This window comes from Trichoderma camerunense (genome assembly GCF_050948025.1).
Source record: "Trichoderma camerunense strain CBS 138272 chromosome Unknown V8C40scaffold_9, whole genome shotgun sequence".
NCBI lineage: Eukaryota > Fungi > Ascomycota > Sordariomycetes > Hypocreales > Hypocreaceae > Trichoderma > Trichoderma camerunense.
In genome coordinates this window covers 520,573-536,758 of record NW_028145361.1, presented here as the reverse complement: position 1 = coordinate 536,758, position 16,186 = coordinate 520,573, and the positions used below count along the sequence as shown (strand labels likewise).

General features: G+C 49.3%; 6 protein-coding genes across 6 annotated transcripts; 1 reads left to right on the top strand and 5 right to left on the bottom strand.

The window, feature by feature from the left end:
- Positions 1-53: 53 nt before the first annotated feature.
- On the top strand, positions 54-2,825 carry V8C40DRAFT_274932 (P-loop containing nucleoside triphosphate hydrolase protein; the record flags this gene model as incomplete). Its single annotated transcript, XM_083220653.1, has 1 exon — positions 54-2,825. The coding sequence occupies one exon, from the start codon at positions 54-56 to the stop codon at positions 2,823-2,825; it is 2,772 nt and encodes a 923-aa protein (XP_083073027.1).
- On the bottom strand, positions 2,695-5,934 carry V8C40DRAFT_245283 (uncharacterized protein). Its single transcript, XM_083215852.1, has 7 exons — positions 5,525-5,934; positions 5,305-5,411; positions 4,896-5,189; positions 4,385-4,822; positions 4,055-4,302; positions 3,342-3,980; positions 2,695-3,277 (listed from the first exon to the last, which is right to left on the bottom strand). The coding sequence occupies exons 1-7, from the start codon at positions 5,612-5,614 to the stop codon at positions 3,114-3,116; spliced, it is 1,980 nt and encodes a 659-aa protein (XP_083073026.1). The 5' UTR covers positions 5,615-5,934; the 3' UTR covers positions 2,695-3,113.
- A 163-nt stretch (positions 5,935-6,097) lies between these two features.
- Positions 6,098-8,078, bottom strand: V8C40DRAFT_245282 (PIG-X). Its single transcript, XM_083215851.1, has 3 exons — positions 7,571-8,078; positions 7,458-7,515; positions 6,098-7,399 (listed from the first exon to the last, which is right to left on the bottom strand). The coding sequence occupies exons 1-3, from the start codon at positions 7,861-7,863 to the stop codon at positions 6,257-6,259; spliced, it is 1,494 nt and encodes a 497-aa protein (XP_083073025.1). The 5' UTR covers positions 7,864-8,078; the 3' UTR covers positions 6,098-6,256.
- Positions 8,079-8,448: 370 nt separating this feature from the next.
- On the bottom strand, positions 8,449-11,157 carry V8C40DRAFT_245280 (cytochrome P450). Its single transcript, XM_083215850.1, has 7 exons — positions 10,819-11,157; positions 10,553-10,744; positions 10,004-10,478; positions 9,855-9,923; positions 9,364-9,800; positions 9,034-9,297; positions 8,449-8,906 (listed from the first exon to the last, which is right to left on the bottom strand). Exons 2-7 carry the CDS (start codon positions 10,719-10,721, stop codon positions 8,770-8,772), a joined length of 1,551 nt encoding a protein of 516 aa, XP_083073024.1. The 5' UTR covers positions 10,722-10,744; positions 10,819-11,157; the 3' UTR covers positions 8,449-8,769.
- A 77-nt stretch (positions 11,158-11,234) lies between these two features.
- On the bottom strand, positions 11,235-13,532 carry V8C40DRAFT_245278 (uncharacterized protein). Its single transcript, XM_083215849.1, has 4 exons — positions 13,268-13,532; positions 12,453-13,186; positions 12,020-12,406; positions 11,235-11,947 (listed from the first exon to the last, which is right to left on the bottom strand). The coding sequence occupies exons 1-4, from the start codon at positions 13,374-13,376 to the stop codon at positions 11,312-11,314; spliced, it is 1,866 nt and encodes a 621-aa protein (XP_083073023.1). The 5' UTR covers positions 13,377-13,532; the 3' UTR covers positions 11,235-11,311.
- Positions 13,533-13,586: 54 nt separating this feature from the next.
- On the bottom strand, positions 13,587-16,118 carry V8C40DRAFT_223852 (fungal specific transcription factor domain-containing protein). The gene is made up of 5 exons (XM_083212240.1): positions 16,009-16,118; positions 15,855-15,958; positions 15,004-15,796; positions 14,142-14,932; positions 13,587-14,067 (listed from the first exon to the last, which is right to left on the bottom strand). The coding sequence occupies exons 1-5, from the start codon at positions 16,048-16,050 to the stop codon at positions 13,797-13,799; spliced, it is 2,001 nt and encodes a 666-aa protein (XP_083073022.1). The 5' UTR covers positions 16,051-16,118; the 3' UTR covers positions 13,587-13,796.
- Between the last annotated feature and the right edge of the window lie 68 nt (positions 16,119-16,186).

Below are 16,186 nucleotides of genomic sequence, written 5' to 3'. Positions count from 1 at the left end.
CATCATCCTACCATCTTTCTACTCTCTACACTTCCTGACACACATTCGCCATCATGACTTCGCGAATGGACTTCACGGACCGTGCTCAAAAGGCCATCGAGGACGCCATGTCCATGGCTGAGCAGTACGGTCACTCACAGCTCCTGCCGGTACACTTGGCCGTGTCTTTGCTGGAGCCCCCTGTCGACCAATCCAAAGACCAGCAGAACGGTCCTCAGAATACCACCATCACTCTCTTCCGACAAGCCATCGAACGAGCACATGGAGATCCTCAACTGCTCGACCGTGCCCTAAAGAAGAACTTGGTGCGGCTACCAAGCCAAGACCCTCCCCCTGATCAGGTCTCTCTGTCACCTTCATTCCACGCCGTTCTGCGGAAGGCCCAGGACTTGCAAAAGGTCCAAAAGGATACATTTATCGCAGTTGACCATCTGATCACGGCTCTATCCGAAGATGTCGGTATCCAGGCCTGTCTCAAAGAGGGCAACATTCCCAAGCCCAAGCTACTTCAAGAAGCTGTCGCCGCCATCCGAGGCACCCGGAGGGTGGACAGCAAGAACGCAGACACAGAACAAGAAAACGAAAACTTGGCCAAATTCACCATCGACATGACCGCCCTCGCGAGAGACAAGAAGATCGACCCTGTTATTGGCAGAGAAGAAGAAATCAGACGAGTTGTGCGAATCTTGTCCCGCAGAACAAAGAACAACCCGGTTCTTATTGGTGAGCCCGGTGTTGGAAAGACCACCGTCGTCGAAGGCCTGGCCCAGCGAATTGTCAACCGAGACGTTCCCGACAACCTCAAGGCCTGCAAGCTCCTTTCCCTTGACGTCGGTGCCCTGGTTGCGGGCAGCAAGTTCCGTGGTGAATTCGAAGAGAGAATGAAGGGCGTTTTGAAGGAGGTCACCGAGTCCAAGGAGATGATTGTTCTCTTTGTTGACGAGATTCACCTTCTCATGGGAGCCGGTTCGTCTGGTGAAGGCGGTATGGACGCTGCCAACTTGCTGAAGCCCATGCTTGCTCGTGGTCAACTGCACTGTATCGGTGCCACGACATTGGCCGAGTATCGCAAGTACGTTGAGAAGGATGCTGCTTTTGAGCGTCGTTTCCAACAGGTTCTGGTCAAGGAGCCTACTATTCCCGAGACCATTTCCATCTTGCGTGGCTTGAAGAGCAAGTATGACAGTCACCATAAGGTCAGCATTCTCGACAGCGCCTTGGTGGCCGCAGCCAATCTTGCTGCCAGATATCTCACCTCGCGACGCATGCCCGACTCTGCCATCGACCTCATCGATGAAGCCGCCGCAGCAGTCCGAGTCGCCAGAGAATCTCAACCCGAAATCATCGACTCTCTAGAGCGCAAGCTGAGACAGTTCAAGATTGAAATCGCAGCTTTAGAGAAGGAACATGACGAGGCATCCCAGATCCGCCTGCAGCAGGCGAGGAAGGATGCGCAGAATGTGGAGGAAGAGTTACAGCCCCTCCGCGAAAAATACCAGAATGATATCAAGCGAAACGATGAAATCCATCAGGCCAAGGACAAGCTCGAGGACTTGAAGAAGCGACTTGAGGATGCCATCAACGCAGGAAACCACCAGCGGGCTGCCGATCTTAAGTACGGTGCCATTCTCGAACAAGAGGCGCTGATTAAGAAGCTGGAAGACAAGAAGAATGCCGCTGATGTCGCGCTCAACGCAAATGGCGACACCAGCGTCATGGTCACTGATATCGTGACGGCAGATAACATCAATGAAATCGTCGCGCGATGGACTGGCATCCCTGTTACCCGACTAAGGACATCGGAAAAAGAGAAGCTTATCCAAATGGAAAAGGTCTTGAGCAAGGTCGTCGTTGGTCAGAAAGAGGCTGTTCAATCAGTCGCCAATGCCATCCGACTTCAGCGCTCAGGTCTCAGCAACCCCAACCAGCCACCTAGCTTCCTGTTCTGTGGTCCATCAGGTACCGGTAAGACGCTCCTTACGAAGGCTCTAGCCGAATTCCTGTTTGACGATCCGAAATCCATGATTCGCTTTGATATGTCCGAATACCAGGAACGACATGCACTGAGTCGTATGATTGGTGCCCCTCCAGGATATGTCGGCCACGATGCCGGTGGTCAGTTGACTGAGGCACTCCGACGAAAGCCATTCTCAATCTTGCTGTTTGACGAAGTTGAGAAGGCGGCCAAGGAAATCTTGACAGTTCTCCTCCAGCTCATGGATGATGGCCGAATTACCGACGGCCAGGGCAGAGTTATTGATTGCAAGAACTGCATTGTTGTCATGACGTCCAACTTGGGAGCTGAGTACCTTGTTCGCCCAGGCGTGAAAGAGGGCAGAGTCGATGCCAATACGAGGGAGCTGGTCATGAGCGCTCTCCGCAACTACTTCTTGCCCGAGTTCTTGAACCGTATCAACTCCGTCGTCATCTTCAATAGACTGACGCGCAAGGAGATTCGCAAGATTGTCGACTTACGTATCACGGAAATTCAGAAACGGCTGGAAGACAACGGCCGCAAGGTCCATATACAAGTCTCTGATGAGGCCAAGGACTACTTGGGCAACGCGGGTTACTCCCCGGCATACGGAGCTCGACCACTGGCTCGGTTGATTGAGAAAGAGGTGCTTAACAGGCTTGCCATTCTCATTCTCCGAAATAGTATTCGCGATGGCGAGACTGCCCATGTGGAGCTTGATGACAACAAGATTGTTGTGCTATCGAACCATCCCGATAGCGGAACAGATGATGATGATGAAGACATGTATGATGAGGACGATGTTGAGGATGTGATTGGAGAGGACATGGACGAAGACATTTATGATTAAGCGGATTGATTGGAAATGAAGTTTCACCAAAAAGTTATGTTTCTTTTTCTCATGGGGTATTTTCTTTTCTAGTCACATACATGGCATACGGAGTTTTTAGGAGGAATAGGGAAACCGTTTTTGGTTTGAGTGATTACTCAGAATTTGACCCTCTATAATGTATCATAGCTAAAAATGAAAATATTGTTCATTAAAAAATTAAAACATGACTCCCATCCCAACATGCAGTGTTGACAACTAGTGGTATATGCAACGAAACAAACGTGAAAACAGATGTGATTAATCCAATTATATGAGACTCATTAAGACGCCGTCTTCTCCTGTCCAGCCAAAATCGTCCATGAACATGGACCAATCTACATCTTGAAACGGATCACTGGCTGGTACATTGTTGGTCATTGGCTGATCTTGCGCGACGGTATTTGTGCCTGAGCTTTGATCTGTACGAAATTCTAAATTTTTAGGTTAGCCCCATAAGATATTGAAAGGGGTGTGAGCAACAAGGGAAGAACTAACGAATAATCTCGAGGCATTTGTTCACGCCATCGGTGCTCTTCTGCGCCATGAGCAGGCCGTTCTTGAATCTCTCTAGACAGGCGTATGTGATGCCCGCTGCACCGCGACTTACCCACGAGGGAGGGACGGAATCGAATTTCGGGACGTAGCTCCTAAACGACCAGAACGTCTCCATGATGACGCTGCCGCGGTACCAAATATCCTGTTCCTTGACGGAGCAGCGCATGATTGCGGAGTAAGCCTGCTGAGCGAGCAGATTCGCTTCCTCAGGCGGCAAAGAGTCCGAGTCCGGGCCCCAGACGGAGTGCAGGAGGTACACGATTGTGTTTGCGGCGTCGGTCAGGGCGCGACACAGGATACCCGGGCAGTGAGAGATGAATTTGGAGCGGGAGTCGAGGTCGAGGGCGGTGAGGATGAGGGAGCGGGCGGTTGTGAATGCCTTGAGGGTGTTTATGCGGAGGGAAGGGTTTGATGACGGGGGAGGGGTGGATGATGTTGGGGAGGAAGGAGGGGGGTTTACGACGGCGGTGTTTGCGTTGATGATGAGGTTGTTGTTTGTGGCGGTGATGGAGGAGGGGGACATGAAGTAGAAGAGCTGGATTTCGAGGAGAGCTGCGAATTTGAGGATGCGGGAGATTTCTGTGGTTTGAAACATAAGTGTGAGTATTTTCCTTGAGAGTTGTTGGGATCTGTTCTTCATGATTTGGTCTTACCTGTGTCGAAACGAATAAGGAGCGGCTTGAGCACCTCGTACTCGTTCTCCCAGGTTGCGACGAGGCTGTCTGGGACGCTGCCTACTGTCGAGGTCTGCGCGTGCATGGCCATGTGGAAGCGGTTGAGGAACCGTTGCAGTTCGTAAGTAGTGATTAGATCGGCCCAGTAGGTTGATTCGAGAGCGGCCTTGCAGCGGGTGTCGCTGAGTTGGATAAAAGGGGGTGGGTGGCCTGCGCTTGCCGATGTCCTATTGAGTGTATTAGCAATATTTGTCAAAGGTGTGTGCTACGGCAAAATAATTTGAAATACTAGAGAGAGGAGAGACAGACCTTTGTGAGATCAAGCAGCAAGCTATCCATGTGGAAGATGCCTCCTCATCGGTAGACGTGTAGCCGTGTCGACTGCCCACGCAAAACTGAGGATGTGAGCCTCGGCCGGTATGAAGACCAAGCGACACACAGGCGTTCATGGCAATGCCCGCAAACATGGAGGAAGGATCGGTGACGAAGCGGATAGTCGGATACGGCCACGCGCAGACGAGGAGGATGGTGTGGATTTCGTCGAGGCCCAGCACCGTGCTCGCCATCATTGTCCACAGATTCTTGGTCATGTACTCGACGAGGGCGCCAAAGAGCTGGGGGTCCTTGGCATACCGCCTGCTTGTCACGTACAGGACGGCCCAGAAGAGCATTGGTTGGGCGGCGTAGCATTCATCGGGCTCTTTTCTGCGGAGAATAGGGAGGAAGGGGTGGAAGTGCTGTAAGAACCTGGGGTTATTTTCACGAGTTTAGCTTTCCACTTTTCTTTGTTAACAGAGGGAAGATTGCGGTCTCTACTCACTTGCTGAAATAGTAGTCGATATCTTCTCCAGATATCAAGATGGAACCCAAGACGCGAGCTTCGGTAGGCCCGACCTTCTTTTGCTTCTTCTCGGAGGGTCGCGCTGACGGTACAGTAAGTTGGATAGGCAAGGGAGGTCGTGCTTTCTGGACTGCTGTGGGCGGTGCATGGTCTGAGGTTGCGGAGAAGGCTGTAAGAGGGCTTGGAGGTGACCAAACAGATTCGCTGCCGGGAGTTTTGGTATTGACGACCTTTTGGATGCTTCTTAGTTCCTGTTCAAGCTGCTCCAGCTTGCTGCATGGGGGTTGTAATTTGTCAGCCACGATGCATGATCTTCATCAAATAGAGCAAACACGAGTTGAAAGTGTAATCTCTTATGAGATACAATGAGAAGAGAAGCCATGTATACCTTCGTTTTGTGACTCTTTTATGAGATTTGTCTACGACGCATGAGATCTGCAGCTTGGCGCATCTCTGACATGGCTGGCCGGGGACTTGGCTCGTCTTGCAGCGGACCTATTCAAAATTTCAGCCTTTCATATTCATAATATTTTCACAGGTAATACCAAAATTGAAAACGAGAGATATTAAAATAAAAATAAATAAACAACGGCAAATGAGCTACTCACCTTGGAGTTGCGACAGTTGACACACGCCACATTGCGCCTGGTCCTCTCATCGTGGCTCGGCGAATCTGCTGACGGCGGCGTTGGCGCCATCGAGCCCAAGAACTTGCTGTTTTTCCCTTCTCTCAAAACGCTGATTCAATTACTCTGCAGGGACATTCCCCGTGCCAGTGGTTTTTCGGCCCAAGTCCGGTGGGTTTCAGGTGCTTTCTCTTGCTTTGCTTCTTGTCGTTGCCAAGCCGGGAATCGAAGTGAAACGGACGGCGCTGTGAGAATGAGTGGATGAGGCGATGTAACGGCTCGCGCGCTTTCGCTTCCGGCACTAGATTCGACGATCTGTAACAAGTTCCCCGTTGCAACTTTTTTTTCTTCTTCTTTTCCGGCTCCCGTAGATGACGGTGGCATCGTTGAATCCTATCGGGGGTTTGCAGGCTTCAACTGGACTGGACATAAACATGCCGGAGCCGGGCTTCTGTTAAACCCGATTGCCGGCCCGGAGAACGTCACGTGGTCTGATGACAGCATCGGTCGATGTTCGTCAACTCTTGCTGAATCACGAGATATTGCAAGTAAAAGCATTGTCATTCCTCTATTGTATCCATATCCAACCTACATGGGCTCTACTTCATCCAAAATCCCATCCAAGGTCCGTTCCCACGCCTCTAGCCCCCCCTTTTAATGGCTTATAAATCCGTGCCACCATGCATGTAACCCAATCATTCAACGCTTCGCCTCCTATTTCTCCTTCTTGTCTTTATCCTCCGTCGCCTTGACTGTTCCATGTCCAGACTTTGCGTATCCTCCCATCAGCTTCATTAGGACCCAGAGGAAACCCAGGCCTACGGCAGCCGCTGTTCCAACTCCCACCCATTGAGATGCCCCCTCCTTCACCACGGGGACGTTGATGTTGTTGATGAGACGGCCATCAGCTTCTGGCTTAGGGCTCACATGCCAAAATGTAGTGCCTGGTTCGAACAGGCCATCATATCCCAGGTTGATGCGGTCAAATGGGTTGATAGCATAGCCAACGTCTTGTTCGCCATTGCACGCCCAGAACACCGCGGGGAAAGGAATTCCTGCCTCTTCTTTGCCTGTCGGGGAGGGCTTGAGATATCGTAGATGAAGCGGCACCTCGACAGTCCAGTTCTTAGCTGCAGCCTTGTCCTTGGGAGGTGCCAGTTCAAGAAGCACGTTGGATCCCCACTCCTTGGTTGTGTATGCGGGAGCCTCGAGATCCACCGGCTCACTCACGTACTTTGCGGCTGCCAAGTTTTTGGACGCAAGGAATAGCTCATCCGCCAACTGGTACCTGTCTGCAAAGATGACCTTTGGAAACGTAAAGTATGCGTATGGAGCACACTCAGCGTCGTCGTCAACTGGAGGTGCTGTCGTACTAAGGCTCAGCTGCAGAGTGGGGTGTAGACCTGTTGGTTGCTGAAACTTGGATGTGAAAGCTCCCGGTGCAGCTCTGTGTCGCGCTGCAAAGGCAAACATAGTTGGTGATGGCGTCTTTGTTTCGCCAATGACTGCCAAAACTCCCGAGACACCGACTTCATGCGCCTCCATGCCCGGCGCGTCGCCTATACGTAGGATGCCGACTTCAGTACGGCCCTTGGGTGACGCAGGCACGGATATCTCCCGCTTCTGTAAAGGCCATAGAGCCTGAATCTTGACAGCCTCCGAGGTTGAATCGTAAGACATGTCCAAGCTCACGGCGTCCCTGAGCTCCTGGAGCTGTTTCCTGCATTCGGCAGCAGTTGGTCCCGAGCATACTACCGGACCCAGCCTCTTTGCAAACCCATCCAGTTTCTCCAGTTCATTATAGAAGAATAGGGCAGGAGAGCCTGGTTGACGCTCATTACTGAGGTTGATGAATACCTATAGAAGTAGTCAGATGGTGGTTCCCCTTTTGGATCTATGTGTAGATGAAACTCACATCTGGAGATGAGCAGTCTAGCCGCCCAAATGCTTGAAGAGCCGTGCACAGCTTTTCCCTGTCCCATATGTTAGCCATTGAGTCTCATACACAAGTGGAAAGGTTAAACAAACGGGTCGTGGTCCTCCTTGATGGGAGTATATGATACGTGGAGGCCCGGAGAGATGCGAGAGCTAAAGGGCTCCAGCGTGTTATAACTTGCCGGCGTTGCCCATCTTAGCTGCAGCTGGTCGAGATCGCGAAGGAGCCCAGCGATTTCAGAGGGAAGCTCCGGCAACGTCAGCGTGATTTTGTGCTCCCGCACCGCCTCTACCGCCGGCCCTTGGACTTTGACGTCGTTGATCTCCAGCTGGTTGGGGTCCAAGTCCGCATCTTGCGGGCTGAAGTATGTGATTCTCTCCCTCATGATGGATGGCTGATGAGACGGGCTGTGCGGAGATTGCAGTGAGTAGCTAGAGTTTGATGGGGGTTTCGAAGTTAGATAAGGTATTGATATAAGTATACGCTATGCTTGTGCTGCGATTTAAAGAGCGAGATCCAGAGAGGCGGCTGCTGATAATTAACGATGAATGTTCTATGAATGTTCTTTGTTGTGATATGACGACAGCAGATGGAATGATCCGGCTGAGGTGTCCACTAAATCTGCAATGCCGCCTTTAGTGGGCGTTCAGGCACCCCCACAGCCGTTATAGGGGACCGACCCCACTAGCTTAAGGGGGAGCTCATTTAGCCTACAAGATTGGGGCGTCCGTGTGTTGACATTTATATATGAAGTGCCTCCTTTATTACTCCGTACATGCTGCTTTCTTAACCTGAAATGGATTATGGAAGTGACATTTCAACTCATTTACTACCTTGCATTACAAGTTGATGAAGCCAATTTATGAGGCTCTGAGCTGCGAACATGACATCTGCTCACAGTTACGATGACTGAGAGAGGCGTCAATAGCCAAGAACTATATCCACACCGAATGAGACAAAAAGTGTATCGTAAATGTAATTCGTGTTATTAAATTCAAGATATTATCAAATAGGATTCCTGCCAAGAAAGTTAATCCGGAGATCTCCAAACCCCCAAGCCATTGTTGTCGTAAGCTCCCGTCTCGTAAACACCAGCGAAGCCTCCTGTCTGCGTCTGGTCGTGTACCGTACCCTACACAACCCATCGTATTATGTGCTTGATACGCATCCCATCGTATCAGGTACATACTCATACCCACATCTTGTACGCATCTGGTCGTATACTCGGACCCTGTCCGGAGTAATAATAGATCTCACCCCTTCCACTCAGCCTTCAACGGGTCGATCCCATTTAATATCGCTGCTTCGCTTCGTAAAGCGCGATCGGCACGCCTTGTCCTGGACATCCCACAATATCTGCCTTGAGATACTGTGCCGCCCAGTCTCCTCTATACTCGATTCTTTCGTACCGTTGCAGAAGACGTACCACTATGAAGTAATTCTTTAGTAAAAAGCAGTTGAAGATCAGGCCAGGATTCAAACTGCCCGTATACGCGTACGTGGACATGTAACGCATTCTCTCCACCACAGCATCATGATGGATTATGAGACTCACATGTGAAGGCCATCTCCGTCATGGCAAAATTCTGTCCAATGCAGATTCGGGGCCCGCCGTTGAACGGCACAAATTGCCAGGGCTTGGGCGTCCAGTGCTCCCATCGCTCAGGGCTATAAATCGCCGGATCGGCAAACTTGTCAGACACCGGAGGATAGAAATCCTTGACGCGCTGCATGGCGAGGGTGCAATAAAGGATGTGATCTCCTTTGAGTGTTGCAATGTCGGGTTGGCCGGGTTTGCCTGGCAGAGTCGAGTTTTCAACTGTTGTTGGCTTGAGTCAATGTCTCCTGCTGTGTTGTATGAGAATATATAAGTGCAGATACTCACGGCATGTCCTGACGTTGAACGGGACAGCAGGATAGAGTCTCAATGTCTCGTACAGCGCATGGGTAAGGCACGTCAAATCCTTAAGATCCTCATACGTTGGGGCTTTCTCGGGGCCGACTGTCTCTAGAACGCGGCTTCGTAATTTACGCCAAATTTCAGGGTAGTTGGATAATTCGTAAATTGTCCAAGACAGCGTCGCCGCCGTTGTGTCACGCCCTGCCAACAGCACGGCCATGATCTGGTCGCGAATGACCTTTGGGTCTCGCGAAAAGAGAGCCATGTTGTGCAGAAATGTGAATTCCTTGTCTGACTTGGATATCGACTCCAGCTGTTCTGGTGTGAGGGTCAAGGTTGCATCAATAAAGGGCTGTATGAATTCTTCGAGGATTTTGATACCCTTGTAGTATTCGGCTTTGGGGATGAAGCGTCGGACGGGTCTGTGAAATCGTTAAACGGGGATGGGGTGATAAGGATCCGAGCAAGGCACTTACGCGAGTATAGCGAGAAGCATCTGAGTGTGCTGGACCTTTGTAAAAGCAGTGGTGAATTTACCATTGGGGCTATCAACGTGTTAGTCAACTATGCAATTGTAACGCTGCATCTGTGAAAGAAACATATGAAAGTGCGGTGCATAGCTCACTTGTCCAAACTGTCAACACTCGAACCTAAGAGGTAGTCTGTGATCGCATCTAGTGTCATGCGATAAAACAAATCGCAGATATCAACCGTCTGTCCCGAAGGAGGCAGCTTCGAAATCAATACATCATTCCATCTTTCAAGAATGTCCAAATCTCTAATCTTCTGCTTGATAAACATTGGCCGGATCAGATTCCGGCTCTGCTGCCACAGTTGCCCGTCTGTCGTAAAGATGCTATCGCCAAGAAATGGCTCCCAAGTCCTGTGGAACATCTCACCCTTGCCAAAGTGCGTAAAGTTGGTCGTGAGCAGCCCTTTGATGTGCTCGGGATCAATGGTCAAGATGGATCGGCGGCCGAAAATGGTCATCTCGACGGCGTGGGGGCATGTTGGGTCCGCATCTTTGAACATGTTGAGAAAGTTTTCGAGCATTCGGTTGTTGGCGTGCATGTATCCGGCCTTGAAGAAGTGATAAAATGCTAGGGACTCAGTTAGTGCCTGTTATGCTGCCCATTCCTTGGGTCACATAATGTTGAGGCATCTGTCTTCATACCGGTAACTGGGTTACCAGCGAGGTTGGAGGCTCGAACTCCATTAACTTTGCTCAGCCGGTAATTGACCACCAGCCGCTCGATTATCCCAAAGGAAACGACGAGGCATGGTACAATTATGAGAAGCGACCACGCCTGTCCGGGAACCAGGGCCTGTAAGCTCTGCAACATGGCGATCTTGAATCGAAGTAGTCCTATAAAATGGAGATTTAGCAACAAGTAGAAATATTAAGACGACACAAATGCATCACCGAACGCGCGTACTTACAGATCTATATAGGAATTTTGGAAAACGATGCTAAAGCACAAGGTTTTGTCTTTTACTCCCCTGTCGAATCTAAAGCCCCGCACGAGACTAGATTGACCACAGCCAACTGTTGGCCGCATACATTTAGCACATGCAATGGGATCCTTCGTCGGATGGAAGAGCAGTCCGTTAACAGCCCGTTGCGAGCGATGGAAGCTCAAAGGATTGCGTATGTCACAATTCAGCTGGTGGCTAGCGCGTTACCGAAGAGATGGCTCATTCCTGTTTCGAAATGGTCTTGTGGAGATGGAAAGGATCGAGAATCGAGAACGCCGATGATGCCAAGAGATTTGTCTGATGGATCCGTTAGGCGAAGAAATAGATTACTATCACATATACCTGTACATATGGAAAGTTTCAAGACCATGTAAGTAGAAGGAACACAGGATAGTCCGAATCCCGCGGGATCCGGAGGCCTCTTTCAATATTTCCAACAGAGTAAATAATTGATTCGTCATGTGCTAGGCGAAGTGATCCAAATGGTCCTTGAATCATCAAACCACCATCTCATCTCTGATCTAGAGTGCATGGTGATTGACTGCCAACATACATCACCACCAAGAATGGCTTCCCGACCCACGTCCTGTGTCGCGCATTCAACAGCAAGTCCACCAGCCTCATGGCTAATTTTATAATGAATTGATGTCGGGAGTACTGCAAGCTGCACGTCAATCTCCGGTTCTCGCCGGCAAACTCCTGCGGCTGCTATTGTTCCATCTTCATACTGGAGCATCATTCCCTTACACAGACGATCTTTTCTTGGGGTCCCTTCAGGAACCTTCCGCCGGAAAAGCCATATCCGTTGGACATTCTTCAATTCCACGATGGATACATAGGTGAAGCTCGAACTCCAGCTGAATCCCCGCGACTGAGTCAGTTGGGTTGGGACTACTATGGGCGAGATGTCTGTGTCATTGACTGAGGTTAAGACAGCTGCAAAGTAGCCTGTTCTTTGGGACGGAAAATCTGCATCCTGGAATAAGAGATGTGTGACCGTATCGTTGCCGCTCAATTGCAGAAAATCAACCTCTGGTCGATCTGGGCACAAGTATTTGCCAAAAAACTGGAATCTCCCTGTTGTCGTGATTATCTAGATACACCTTTAGTTAGTGATAATTGTACTGCAGAGGTGGCAAAGCAGTATTGAAACATAGCAACATACAGCAAGAGTATCTAAAATACTATTGTCATAAGGTTCGCATCTGCGGGCCCAAATTGAACTAATCCTCTCCCCTTTGGCAAAGGGAAAGAATATCGCAGCCATAGAACTACTCTCGGTTACTGATGGTATTATCTGTGTCGCAGGAGGTGAATTGTCATGCGGGTAAGAAGAAGGATCAAAGAAACTCTTGTCACGGTGTGGGTAAATCCAGCGCACTGCTCCGTGTTGGCAATATACAGTGAGACCCGTGATATCTTGAAGGGAGATGCACCGGACACGCAGGTTACCCTCAATTTCACGGTTCCAGCGGGTAAGAGCTGGATCGGGTGGTGTTGGCGTGTCCCATAAATGGAATGATCGCGGTTTGTGAATTCGCATAAAAGATCCCTTGGAAAGTTAGATGCTTGATGCAGAAAGGCGATAATCGACTAACCTTTATTTCAATGCGAGCTTCTCGCATAGTAGACACTTCTTCAACAACATACCACATATCCTGGGAGCGATAAGCTGCGGTTGGTAGAGCAGAGGAGTCGTTTACGAAGTCCAGGCGTGATACACCAAGGTCATCCAGCTGAATCCTAACCTTGCCGCTTCCACCATTGCCGGTAACCATTCCAGTATTCCGGCACCAAGATTTGATGTCATCAAACGAAAATTCTTCGGTCTCAACGTGAGAATTTAATAGAGGCTGGAAAAGACGCCATCTGTTGAGCGCTGATACAAATCTCCAAGCAGGAGATTCAGGATAGAGCCGTACGATAATGTCTCGCAATTCTTGAGGTATGCTGCAAACATGAGCGAGTATTGACTTATGATCCTCAATAAGAGTTCCATCGGCTGCAATTCCAACTGTAACATCGGGTAGTGATTGATAGCGCGTCTTAGGTAGCGACTCTGTCCATAAGGCGATTGTCCAAATATCATGTAGACTTGGTCTCTTTGATGCAGTATTTTTGCTGATGATGTGGAGGCAGTCTATGTGATAGATGGGCGTATCATGAAGCGTTGCGCAGTTGTAGCAGTCGCTTCTGCGACAAAGCAGCCATTGGTGAGAGGTCGATTTAGATTTCTCATAGACTGCAGTGTAATGTTCGAGTTGAGTGGCTGTCGGGAAAGAAAACCCAAGAGTATATGCGAGATATGATGGCGAGTCCCATTGTCCAATAACTAAGAAGAGCGGAGTCAGAAATACGGCTCAAACTAGCACACACGTTGTGAGCTAGGACTTGGAGGGTCAATGTCGCTCACCTGCGGCAATCTTCTCGCCAGATTGAACTGAATAGCGACAGAATATGCAATATGGAGTCTGGAGTGGGATATGATAGTCAAGTCCTAGCGGATGGGGGACAACCAACATTTTGTAGATAAACAACGTCGTGATCTTTGTATCGCAGTATAATATAGCGTCTAAGACCAGGCAATTATAAGCTGTGGGAAGTCTTCAAGAAAAGCATACTCAAAATCATCACATCGCATCCATATAAATCGCAGCTACAATAAGAGAACCTGTTGCCTAAGATGGAGTTGATTGGTGCGTGCCATTGACCTTGTGCGCACAAGGCAGTTTGGCCATTCAGCTGTGGCATGTTAGGCTGACACCAGCGAGGGCTTCGCCACTAACACGGGCAATGCCAGGATACACAGCTTTCCAGCAGTCATCCAATATGCAAACAGCATGAGGCATATTCAGTACCTTGATAAACTCTCAGTCGCTTCATAGAACAGGGTGACGATCATATCTTGGCGACAGATCAATATTTACTGAGTATCTTCCACCTTATTCGGTGGGTGGCCTGCCCAGTGCTGGGGCTCCGTTTGCCTTTAAAATAGCGCCGTTTGCCAACTTTAACAGTTCTGTTACAAACTTGCCTGCCTGTTCATTGTGCTTGGTTTCGGAATCCGTGACACCTTGAGTTCGTAGCCTGTTGATTACCTTTGATGCCAAAGCAAGCGATGCTACGTCCGCTACTGCTTGATCACCAACAGGGTGTATGAGAATATTGACGAATAACGACATTGCTGCTACAAGCGGGTAGACGACAGCATGCCTATCATGTGCTTAGTATTTGTATCGCCTTCAATCCGGATACGATTCTCAAATAAAGCGTGCATCAGTACTTACCAGAAGATTTCTTTCTTGAGTGTCACTATCGGTTCATTGAGTAGATTTAAAGTAGAGCGGCTGGCCTCCAGGGATAAGTCGATACTCGAATGCATCGCGCTGTGAAGGTCTTCCGGCGGACTAGTCTCTGCGCCTTGAGCAGCCCCAAATCTTCTAACAGGTGTATGAATAATGGTTAGGAGGTAATGGTATTCCAGCTGTAGCTGGACTGATCTCAAATAAGTCAAAAAGATGGGAGTAGTCGGTACACCGTGACCTGGAAGAATTGATAGCTTAGGGCGAAGTGCTGGGGGGACAGACAATCGCCAGCTCTCAAGCTCGTCATCTAGCCGGCGAATGCGAGTAAGCAGCTCACTATCGATGATTTTCAGCGCAGAAGGCGAGTAAAGTAGCCGAAATATTCTCTCCTTCAAAACTCCGAGGTGCGGGTCGCCTGGTAGAAAGGAGATTACTCTATTCCAAGCAATAGTGCCGATATTGTCGGTATCAGTGGTAGCACTAGATGGCTGTAGAAACACATTATGGTTCAAGTGTTCGTTATCAAGAACACCAAGATCGCAGTATTCATTGGCGAGGATAGGAGGTAGACCAGATAGGAGGGCGAGATCCTTGTCGGATATATAGCACAGCCAGAATAGTTTTCGAATATGATCTTGTCGGCGCCCGAGATGGGAATTCTCATGATCCGTCGGACGTTGTAAGTGACCATCAAGCTCACATGCCATTCGGCAGGCAGTTGAATGCAGCGCCTCAGAACTGCTGTACTGGCCAACAGCCGTTCTGTACTTGTGCTAATTCTAGAGTTTAGCTATTTCTCAATCCCCATTATTAGATCGATGCACAAATAGGGAGATTAGCTTACTAGTAGCATTAATGTTTGAAGAGTAGGTAAATCTGCGGGCCCGTTGAGGAGACCCAGAAACCGCTGCGCCCTCGCTGCGCATGTCTCGCCCCTGAAAGTCTCAGGGAAATGCTCAGAGACTCTTAAATGGGCCAAAACAGCAAAGGCCGCCCAAAGGCACGCTCGTGCTGCCACATGAGTGTGTGAAGCGTGTACCCCTTGAAAGAATTGGTACGCTGTGTTTATCGTCTCTTCAAGAAGCACTGTATCAAGAAGAGGAAACAATATGAGAAAGTAAGAGCTTGAGAGTGACTCAAAGGACTTGTACACCAAGTCTCTATCAGGCAGATCCCATAGCTCTCCAATGGGAGCGTGTATCTGAAGAGCTGAAAAGCTCCAGCTCGGTTGGCTAGAACCGTCTCTGGGCAAATAAGACTTTAATGTTGTCGTATCCTGCTCGGTCCTGGAAGCGATCCAATCCAGGCCATTTTCGGAGATGATTGGCATTCCTCTATGATACCAGTTCCGTCCAAAGAGACGAGCTATCAGAACAATATGTGCATGAATACCGTCTTCGAAGGATGGACTGATTTGTTCTGCAGGGGCTGAATATCGAAAAGGTTGCTCTCTCGAGTACTTTTCAACCGACTGTGTTTCAGAAAAGTTGTCCTCGACAATGCTCGATAATCTTGAATCTCCATGGCCTCTTGATCTTTCACCTGTATGTGAATGTTGAAGTGCGTTAGCCTGGGAGAGGGCATCTTCAAGATGCTTAATTCGATCCAGCAGCTTGTTTGCGTCTACGCGCTTAATCCTTTGATACATGTCAATAACGTCAAACCCCAATAATGTTTATTTAATCTTTCAAATACCTGTTCACAGAAGTTGTTCGCTTTTCTCTAGTAACTGTACATGCCAACTTTTGATGACTGCACCAATTGCAGGGTAGGCTAGGGCCAGGTCGGCAGCATTCTATCTAAAGAGACGGTCAGGATGGCTAGACAATTCCCTCGAGGAGTGACTTACCTTTCTTTTGAAGCACACATCACAAGCTCTTATCGGGGGCATAATTGACACAGTAGTCAGTTATAACAGAAGACAGCGCCTAGGCAGATCGGCCAAAGTCAGGTACCGACAATTACAAGGAAAGGATTGAAAGCGAAGAGTGCCTGACTAATCGGTCAAAATATCATCTTATCCGATT

What these genes read in the sequence shown, in the direction of transcription:
- V8C40DRAFT_245280 (XM_083215850.1), bottom strand. Translation starts at nt 10,721, where the DNA reads ATGTTGCAGAGCTTACAGGCCCTGGTTCCCGGACAGGCGTGGTCGCTT. An exon ending in ATGCTTCTCGCTATACTCGC is followed by an intron (nt 9,801 to 9,854) that starts GTAAGTGCCTTG and finishes ACGATTTCACAG; the next exon opens with ACCCGTCCGACGCTTCATCC. An exon ending in GACGGAGATGGCCTTCACAT is followed by an intron (nt 8,907 to 9,033) that starts GTGAGTCTCATA and finishes ATTACTTCATAG; the next exon opens with TGGTACGTCTTCTGCAACGG.
- V8C40DRAFT_245283 (XM_083215852.1), bottom strand. Translation starts at nt 5,614, where the DNA reads ATGGCGCCAACGCCGCCGTCAGCAGATTCGCCGAGCCACGATGAGAGG. An exon ending in AAAAGAGTCACAAAACGAAG is followed by an intron (nt 5,190 to 5,304) that starts GTATACATGGCT and finishes ACCCCCATGCAG; the next exon opens with CAAGCTGGAGCAGCTTGAAC. An exon ending in CAAATGCCTCGAGATTATTC is followed by an intron (nt 3,278 to 3,341) that starts GTTAGTTCTTCC and finishes CTAAAAATTTAG; the next exon opens with AATTTCGTACAGATCAAAGC.
- V8C40DRAFT_245282 (XM_083215851.1), bottom strand. Translation starts at nt 7,863, where the DNA reads ATGAGGGAGAGAATCACATACTTCAGCCCGCAAGATGCGGACTTGGAC. An exon ending in ATCAAGGAGGACCACGACCC is followed by an intron (nt 7,516 to 7,570) that starts GTTTGTTTAACC and finishes CATATGGGACAG; the next exon opens with GGAAAAGCTGTGCACGGCTC. An exon ending in TAGACTGCTCATCTCCAGAT is followed by an intron (nt 7,400 to 7,457) that starts GTGAGTTTCATC and finishes CTACTTCTATAG; the next exon opens with GTATTCATCAACCTCAGTAA.
- V8C40DRAFT_245278 (XM_083215849.1), bottom strand. Translation starts at nt 13,376, where the DNA reads ATGTTGGTTGTCCCCCATCCGCTAGGACTTGACTATCATATCCCACTC. An exon ending in AAGCTCGCATTGAAATAAAG is followed by an intron (nt 12,407 to 12,452) that starts GTTAGTCGATTA and finishes TAACTTTCCAAG; the next exon opens with GGATCTTTTATGCGAATTCA. An exon ending in GTATTTTAGATACTCTTGCT is followed by an intron (nt 11,948 to 12,019) that starts GTATGTTGCTAT and finishes AGGTGTATCTAG; the next exon opens with ATAATCACGACAACAGGGAG.
- V8C40DRAFT_223852 (XM_083212240.1), bottom strand. Translation starts at nt 16,050, where the DNA reads ATGCCCCCGATAAGAGCTTGTGATGTGTGCTTCAAAAGAAAG. An exon ending in TTCAAACATTAATGCTACTA is followed by an intron (nt 14,933 to 15,003) that starts GTAAGCTAATCT and finishes CTCTAGAATTAG; the next exon opens with CACAAGTACAGAACGGCTGT. An exon ending in CTCAAGAAAGAAATCTTCTG is followed by an intron (nt 14,068 to 14,141) that starts GTAAGTACTGAT and finishes AGCACATGATAG; the next exon opens with GCATGCTGTCGTCTACCCGC.